Source organism: Scyliorhinus torazame, chromosome 6, assembly GCF_047496885.1.
Source record: "Scyliorhinus torazame isolate Kashiwa2021f chromosome 6, sScyTor2.1, whole genome shotgun sequence".
Classification (NCBI taxonomy): Eukaryota; Metazoa; Chordata; class Chondrichthyes; order Carcharhiniformes; family Scyliorhinidae; genus Scyliorhinus; species Scyliorhinus torazame.
In genome coordinates, this window is record NC_092712.1 from 85,788,477 (window position 1) to 85,798,154 (window position 9,678).

The 9,678-nt window shown below is 47.4% G+C and overlaps 1 protein-coding gene across 1 annotated transcript in view; it reads right to left on the minus strand.

Annotated features, from left to right (window-relative positions):
- The window catches only part of LOC140424871 (phthioceranic/hydroxyphthioceranic acid synthase-like), a 31,888-nt gene extending 31,608 nt beyond the window's left edge, over positions 1-280 (minus strand). Inside the window, exon 1 of the mRNA XM_072508409.1 lies at positions 125-280. Within this exon, the coding sequence (XP_072364510.1) occupies positions 125-230 (106 nt within the window). The 5' untranslated portion in view covers positions 231-280. The remainder of the gene's footprint in view (positions 1-124) is intronic.
- Between the last annotated feature and the right edge of the window lie 9,398 nt (positions 281-9,678).

Below are 9,678 nucleotides of genomic sequence, written 5' to 3' on the forward strand. Positions count from 1 at the left end.
GGTATCAAAAGTTATGAAAGATGCGTAAATGTTGTTGAAATACAAATCAGCCAAGATCCAGTTGAATGGCTGAACAAGTTTGAGGGGCAGAATGGTTTGTTCCCATGTAACAGATGGAACTCACCGATGAAAACTCCTGTTCTGCTGCCACTGATGTCTTCCATCGGCATCCCTGCATTTTCAAATGCTTTGTATGTGCACTCTAACAGAAGTTTGTGCTGTGGATCCATACTGTTGGCTTCTGTTTGGTTAATGCTGAACAACTTGTGGTCAAATTCATTAAACCTGGTGAATTAAAAAAATAACAAGTTTACATTAACTACATATAGGTGAATTTACAATGGGTGGAATGTTCTCCTGCTCATCGGATATAATTTCAGCTGAAGAGCTCTGAAAATGCAGAAAAAATGGCAGAAAGGGTATTTAATGTTATTCCAGAGTTTCTGTGGCTCTATTGCTGAAGTTTAATAAATTATCGAGATAACACCCCCCCCCCCCCCCCCCCCCCCGCTACCCCATGGTGATAAATTAGGAAGGTGAGAGAAATGAGAAGTGATTTATTTGCAAGGAAGAAAAGGAGAGCTAATTGGCACAATTTTAAAGAGATGCAGGAACAGAGAGAGAGGTTTGAGTTAATGATCATTTATGGTTACTGTAGAATCCGGTAAAGCAGCACGCATTAAGACTATAAGACATAGGAGCAAAATTAGGCCACTCGGCCCATCGAGTCTGCTCCGCCATTCAATCATGGCTGATATTTTCTCATCCCCATTCTCCTGCCTTCTCCCCATAACCCCTGAACCCCTTATTAATCATGAACCTATCTTTCTCTGTCTTAAAAACACTCAGTGAATTGGCCTCCACAGCCTTCTGCGGCAAAGAGTTCCACAGATTCACCACCCTCTAGCTGAAATTCCTCCTCATCTCTGTTTTAAAGGATCGTCCCTTTAGTCTGAGATGGTGTCCTCCGGTTCCAGTGTTTCCTACAAGTGGAAACATCCTCTCCACGTCCACTCTATCCAGGTCTCGCAATATCTTGTAAGTTTCAATAAGATCCCCTCTCATCCTCCTAAACTCCATCAAGTACAGACCCAGAGTCCTCAAACATTCCTCATACGACAAGTTCTTCATTCCAGGGATCATTCTTGTGAACCTCCTCTGGCGCCTTTCCAAGGCCAGTACATCCTTCCTTAGATTTAGGGCCCAAAACTGCTCACAATACTCCAAATGGGGTCTGACCAGAGCCTTATACAGCCTCAGAAGTACATCCCTATTCTAGCCCTCTTGACATGAATGCTAACATTGCATTTGTCTTCTTAACTGCCAACTGAACTTGCACATTAACCTTAAGAGAATCATAAATAAGGACTCCCAAGTCCCTTTGTGCTTCTGATTACCGAAACATTTCCCCATTTAGAAAATAGTCTATGCCTAAATTCCTCCTTCCAAAGTGCATAACCTCACACTTTTCCACATTGTATTTCATTTGCCACTTCTTTGCCCACTCTCCTAGCTTGTCCAAGTCCTTCTGCAGCCTTCTTGCTTCCTCAATACTACCTGTCCCTCTACAGATCTTTGTATCATCTGCAAACTTAGCAACAGTGCCTTCAGTACCTTCTTCCAGATCATTAATGTATATTGTAAAAAGTTGTGGTCCCAGCACAGACCCCTGAGGAATACCACTAGTCACCGGCTGCCATCCTGAAAAAGTCTCCTTTATCCCCACTCTCTGCTTTCTGCCTGTCAGCCAGTCCTCTGCCCATGCCAGGATCTTACCCTTAACACCATGGGCTCTTAACTTATTTAACAGTCTCCTATGCGGCACCTTGTCAAAGGCTTTCTGGGAATCTAAATAAATCACTTCCACTGATTCTCCTTTGTTTAACTTCATTGTTACCTCCTCAAAGAACTCTAACAGATTTGTCAGACATGACCTCCCTTTGACAAAGCCGTGCTGACTCAGTCCTATTTTATCATGCACTTCCAAGTACTTTGCAATCTCATCTTTAATAACAGACTCTAAAATCTTACCAATGACCGGAGTCAGGCTAACCTTTCCCACCTTCTGCCTCCCTCCTTTCTTAAACAGTGGTGTTACATTAGCCACCTTCCAGTCCTCTGGGACCCTTCCAGTGATTCCTGAAAGATCATCACTAATGCCTCCACAATTTCCTCATTGACCAAGGTTATGTTTATTTACACTATTGCTGTCTCCACTTCCTACAGTGTCTCCCTCTTCGACCTACTCCCAAGTCGGGGTTTTTATTCTGGAGGTGGGATTCCCCCAGTTAAGGGGGAAACCCCGCCCCCTGGTTACTGGGGTAGCTCATATTCAAAGGAGGTCATCTGAAATCTAATTGTCCTGATACCGTGACCTCCTTGAGGGTTACAACACCACTCCCCCCGAACATCCGGAGATATGTTCCTGTCCATGTCCATTAGCTGGGTCTAATAGTGCCTTAGGTGTCCTAGCCCCGGAATGGCCATTAAGGGCCCAACATGTGGTATCCAGTGCCATGTACTGAACTGGTGAGTGGCGCTTCCACTTGGAGCATCTGGGCAGGGTCGTAGGCGGTGGCCGGAGTTGTTTACACCGTTGGCTCTGGTGGTGGCAATATGTCCATGTTGACCACAAAATCACAGTTCAGTGGGTCTTTGTCCGGCATTTCAGTGCCCTCTATGTCTGAAATCGGTTGCTCTATGGCAGGTGCACCCTAGACCAACAGCGGCGACTGGGGTAGAGGCGTCAGTTCAAGTTGGGGACGGTTTTGGTCCAAAACCTCCGGAATCAGATCCGGCGTATCTTGGATGCTCCCTCGGAGGTGATCCACATGCCGGTTTGAATAGTGTCCTTGTGCCGTTACTCGATATGAAACCGGTCAAGTCTGGGCCAAGATGACGCCTGGTGTTCACATGTCTCCTTCTCCTACCACGAAGGTGCGTAAGGGCGAACATCGCCCGGCGTCAGCCTTGGCCCGATACTGGCCCCTGCAGATTTTCCCGCCAATGTCCGGGAGGACTAAACTCCAACGTGTTTGCAGGCGATGACCCATCAACCATTCGGTCGGAGCGAAGATGTGTGGCATTGTCCTATAGCAAAAAAGGAACCATGCCCTGAAGTCTGCTTCATTCCGTTTTTAAAAGTCTGGAAGGCGCGTTCCGGCAATCCATTCAACGCTGGGTGGCACGGAGCGGTGTTCTTGTCATATCCCGTTGGTGGCCATGAATGCCCCAAACTCCACACTTGCAAATGCTATCCAATTATCCAATTTCAGCATCTCCGGTATCCCATGCGCGCTGAAAGATTGCCGCAGCCTGTCGATAATAGCTCGAGCCCTCGTACTTTGCATTTTGTAGATCTCCATCCACTTGGAGTGGGCGCCTACAACAATGAGGAACACTGCCCCCTGGAATGGTGGAATGGACCCGCAATATCGATGTGGAGACGGGATCAAGGACGGCCCGGCCATTACCATGCTTGGAGCGGTGCCGCCGCCGGCAGTTTCACGTGCTCCTGGCACGGAGTGCGATGTTCGGCAACCTTCACAATGTCCGCCTCAATTCCTGGCCACCAAATGTAGCTCCAGACCAGCATCTTTATTTTTGACACTCCTGGATGTCCATTTTGGAGGTCTTGTAAGAGTGTCGTTCTTCTGCACTCGGGAACCCATAATATGACACCGTCCTCAATGCTCAACTCATGAATTTTAGGAGTGGTGCTTCAAATCCCTTGTTGGGTCCCATTTGGATTATGTGTCGCACCTGGGGCAACAGCAGGTCTGTTTGAGTCCAACTGCAGATGTGGGAGGCCATAATTGGCAAAGTATCCATGAAATGAAGTGCGGCTATCACTTCATCAGCCGGTGCCGGTGCAGGCGGCCTGGCAGGGTGGGGAAGGTGGTTCAAAGCATCAACGTGAGATATTGCGGACCCGGAACGGTGTTCCAATATGGACTGGTATACCGCTAACAACAGAGCCCACCACTAGATCCTGGCTGACACAATGGGGGAGGAAATCGCCCGGTCTTCTTAAACAACCCTAAAAGGGCTTGTGATCGGTGTAGATGATGAACGGTGTCCGTAGACATATTGATGGAATTTTTAACTCCAAATACTACTTCAAAGCCTTCCTTTTCCATTTGCGTGTCATTGTTTTCACGTCAGCCAATGTCCGAGATGCGAACGCAATGAGGTGCCCTGACCCGTCATCCATTCGATGGGCAAGGACAGCCCCGACCCCATCGAAGCATCGAAGCATCACATGTTAACAACAGCGGCTTGGTTGGGTCGAAATGAGGCACTAGCCGGGACGAGGATAGAAGATAGAACATAGAAAAATACTTAGAAAAATACAGCACAGAACAGGCCCTTCGGCCCACGATGATGTGCCGAACCTTTGTCCCAGATTAATCATAGATCATCATAGAATTTACAGTGCAGAAGGAGGCCATTCGGCCCATCGTGTCTGCACCGGCTCTTGGAAAGAGCACCCTACCCAAGGTCAACACCTCCACCCTATCCCCATAACCCAGTAACCCCACCCAACGCTAAGGGCAATTTTGGACACTAAGGGCAATTTATCATGGCCAATCCACTTAACCTGCACATCCTTCGACTGTGGAAGGAAACCGGAGCACCCGGAGGAAACCCACGGGGAGGATGTGCAGACTCCGCACAGATAGTGACCCAAGCCGGAATCGAACCTGGGACCCTGGGGTTGTGAAGCAATTGTGATATCCACAATGCTACTGTGCTGCCCTTAAGAACAAATTAATCTACACTATATCATTCTACCGTGATCCATGTACCTATCCAATAGCTGCTTGAAGGTCTCTAATGTTTTCGACTCAACTACTTCCACAGGCAGTGCATTCCATGCCCCCACTACTCTCTGGGTAAAGAACCTACCTCTGACATCCCCCCTATATCTTCCACCATTCACCTTAAATTTATGTCCCCTTGTAATGGTTTGTTCCACCCGGGGAAAAAGTCTCTGACTGTCTACTCTATCTATTCCCCTGATCATCTTATAAACCTCTACCAAGTCGCCCCTCATCCTTCTCCGTTCAAATGAGAAAAGGCCTAGCACCCTCAACCTTTCTTCGTAAGACCTACTCTCCATTCCAGGCAACACCCTGGTAAATCTCCTTTGCACCTTTTCCAAAGCTTCTACATCCTTCCTAAAATGAGGCGACCAGAACTGTACACAGTACTCCAAATGTAGCCTTACCAAGGTTTTGCACAGCTGCATCATCACCTCACGGCTCTTAAATTCAATCCCTCTGTTAATGAGCGCTAGCACACCATAGGCCTTCTTCACAGCTCTATCCACTTGAGTGGCACCTTTCAAAGATGTATGAACATAGACCCCAAGATCTCTCTGCTCCTCCACTTTGCCAAGAACCCTACCGTTAACCCTGTATTCCGCATTCATATTTGTCCTTCCAAAATGGACAACCTCACACTTTTCAGGGTTAAACTCCATCTGCCACTTCTCAGCCCAGCTCTGCATCCTATCTATGTCTCTTTGCAGCTGACAACAGCCCTCCTCACTATCCACAACTCCACCAATCTTCGTATCGTCTGCAAATTTACTGACCCACCCTTCAACTCCCTCATCCAAGTCATTAATGAAAATCACAAACAGCAGAGGACCCAGAACTGATCCCTGCGGTATGCCACTGGTAACTGGGATCCAGGCTGACTATTTGCCATCCATCACCACTCTCTGACTTCTATCGGTTAGCCAGTTCGTTATCCAACTGGCCAAATTTCCCACTAGCCCATGCCTCCTTACTTTCTGCATAAGCCTACCATGGGGAACCTTATCAAATGCCTTACTAAAATCCATGTACACTACATCCACTGCTTTACCTTCATCCACATGCTTGGTCACCTCCTCAATGAATTCAATAAGACTTGTAAGGCAAGACCTACCCCTCACAAATCCGTGCTGACTATCCCTAATCAAGCAGTGTCTTTCCAGATGCTCAGAAATCCTATCCATCAGTACCCTTTCCATTACTTTGTCGACCACCAAAGTAAGACCAACTGGCGTGTAATTCCCAGGGTTATCCCTATTCCCTTTTTTGAACAGGGGCACGACATTCGCCACTCTCCAATCCCCTGGTACCACCCCTGTTGACAGTGAGGACGAAAAGATCATTGCCAACGGCTCTGCAATTTCTTCTCTTGCTTCCCATAGAATCCTTAGATATATCCCATCAGGCCCGGAGGGCTTGTCTATCCTCAAGTTTTTCAAAATGCCCAACACATCTTCCTTCCTAACAAGTATTTCCTTGAGCTTACCAGTCTGTTTCACACTGTGCTCTCCAACAATATGGCCCCTCTTATTTGTAAATACAGAAGAAAAGTATTCGTTCAAGACCTCTCCTATCTCTTCCGACTCAATACACAATCTCCCGCTACTGTCCTTGATCGGACCTACCCTCGCTCTAGTCATTCTCAGATTTCTCACATATGCGTAAAAGGCCTTGGGGTTTTCATTGATCCTACCTGCCAAAGATTGTTCATGCCCTCTCTTAGTTCTCCTAATCCCTTTCTTCAGTTCCCTCCTGGCTATCTTGTATCCCTCCAGTGCCCTGTCTGAACCTTGTTTCCTCAGCCTTACATAAGTCTCCTTCTTCCTCTTAACAAGACATTCAACCTCTCTTGTCAACCATGGTTCCCTCACTCGACCATCTCTTCCCTGCCTGACAGGGACATACATATCAAGGACAGGGAGTACCTGTTCCTTGAACAAGTTCCACATTTCACTTGTGTCCTTCCCTGACAGCCTATGTTTCCAACTTATGCACTTCAATTCTTGTCTGACAACATCATATTTCCCCTTCCCCCAATTGTAAACCTTGCCCTGTTGCACGCACCTATCCCTCTCCATTACTAAAGTGAAAGTCACAGAATTGTGGTCACTATCTCCAAAATGCTCTCCCACTAACAAATCTATCACTTGCCCTGGTTCATTACCAAGTACCAAATCCAACATGGCCTCCCCTCTGGTCGGACAATCTACATACTGTGTTAGAAAGGCTGCCTGGACACACTGCACAAACACCACCCCATCCAAACTATTTGTTCTAAAGAGTTTCCACTCAATGTTTGGGAAGTTGAAGTCACCCATGACTACTACCCTGTGACTTCTGCACCTTTCCAAAATCTGTTTCCCAATCTGTTCCTCCACATATCTGCTACTATTGGGGGGCCTATAGAAAACTCCCAACAAGGTGACTGCTCCTTTCCTATTTCTGACTTCAACCCATACTACCTCAGTAGGCAGATACTCCTCGAACTGCCTTCCTGCAGCTGTTATACTATCTCTAATTAACAATGCCACCCCCACCTCTTTTACCACCCTCCCTAATAAGAACATAAAAACTAGGAGCAGGAGTAGGCCATCTGGCCCCTCGAGCCTGCTCCACCATTCAATGAGATCATGACTGATCTTTTGTGGACTCAGCTCTACTTTCCGGCCCGAACACCATAACCCTTAATACCTTTGGTATAATCTACGGTATAATCTTATTGAAACATCTATAACCAGGGACCTCCAACAACCATTTCTGCCCCTCTTCTATCCAAGTTTCTGTGATGGCCACCACATCGTAGTCCCAAGTACCTATCCATGCCTTAAGTTCACCCACCTTATTCCTGATGCTTCTTGCATTGAAGTATACACACTTCAACCCATCTCCGTGCCTGCAAGTACTCTCCTTTGTCAGAGTTCCCTTACCCACTGCTTCACTACACATTTGGCGTCCTGAATATTGGCTACCTTAGTTGCTGGACTACAAATCCGGTTCCCATTCCCCTGCCAAATTAGTTTAAACCCTCCCGAAGAGTACTAGAAAACCTCCCTCCCAGGATATTGGTGCCCCACTGGTTCAGATGCAACCCGGCCTGCTCGTACAGGTCCCACCTTCCCCAGAATGCCCTCCAATTATCCAAATACCTGAAGCCCTCCCTCCTACACCATTCCTGCAGCCACGTGTTCAACTGCACTCTCTCCCTATTCTTAGCCTCACTATCAGGTGGCACCGGCAAAAAACCAGAGACGACAACTCTGTCTGTCCTGGCTTTTAACTTCCAGCCGAACTCCCTAAACTTTTTTATTACCTCCACACCCCTTTTCCTACCTACGTCGTTGGTACCAATGTGCACCACGACTTCTGGCTGCTCCCCCTCCCCCTTAAGGATCCTGAAGATACAATCTGAGACATCCCTGGCCCTGGCACCCGGGAGGCAACATACCTTCCGGGAGTCTCGCTCACGACCACAGAATCTCCTAACTATTCCCCTAACCATTGAATCTCCTATTACTATTGCTTTTCTATTCTCCCCCTTCCCTTCTGAGCCCCAGAGCCAGACTCAGTGCCAGTGACCTGGCCGCTAGGGCCTTCCCCCGGTAGGTCATCCCCCCCAACAGCATCCAAAACGGTATATTTGTTTTGAAAGGGAACGGCCAGGAGGGATCCCTGCACTGTCTGCCTGTTTGTTTTTTTCCCCCTGACTGTAACCCAGCTATTCTTGTCCTGTACCTTGGGTGTGGTTACCTCCCTGTAACTCTTCTCAATCACCCCCTCTGCCTCCCGGATGATCCGACGTTCATCCAGCTCCAGCTCCAGTCTCTGAGGAGCTGGAGTTGGGTGCACTACCCGCAGGTATAGTCAGCGGGGACACCAATGGTATCCCTCACCTCCCACATTCTACAGGAGGAGCATACAACTGGCCTAGCCTCCATCCCCTCTTACCTTACAGAATATAGCTGCCCTGTGGACCAACTGGACCTCCGCCCTCCGACTCTGCTCCCAGTCAGTTGCACTCTCTGTAAACTCCTGGCTCCCTTCACGCTCTTTGTGGAAATGTAGGAAATGAAATGAAAGGAGCACCTTACTCCCTCGTCACCTAACTCCCTCAGTCACCAAACTCTCACCATAGCACTCAAATGCACCCGAATTCAGCACTCCCTCAGTCACCAAACTCTCACCATAGCACTCAAATGCACCCGAATTCAGCACTCAGTGCAAACAAAGTCTGCACTGTAGTTGGATCACTTTTATACTGTGAATCTAGCCTCTGAAAATTGGCCTAATCCAATTAACTAATTAACAAGCTCCAGCTGCAAGTACTTACAAGTAGAACCTTTGTTTAAAGCTGATTGAAAATTCACCTTCTTCTAAACCAAACAGCAACTTTTAAGTTAATTAACTATATAAAAGAAAGACTAGACTTTAGATAAAAATGAACCCTTATACTCCCTTATACTCAGTGCAAACCTTCTTCACCATACGAAAGCCGTCTCCTGGGCCTGGAACAATTCCCAACACTTACTTTTCTTTAGCAGAAGGTGGAGGGGAACCAAGATCGTGTGAGATTCAGAATCAATTTTCCACAGTAATTCACCAGGACCAAAAACGAGTGTAATTCAGTCAGTCTGAGTGGCAACGGAGCTTTGTCTTCCATGGGGTGCAACCCGTGACGGTCTACATGACATTCTAGGCAGGTGACCTCGGTTACATTAAAAATGCATTTTTCCGTACAAATGCTTCCTCAAAACACCAGAGGACCTCGGCCAAATTTTCCAAATGCTCCTGGTCCAATGAGATAATGATTAAGATGTCATCGAGGTACACTGCCACTCACAGGGTTCCGCGCAGGATA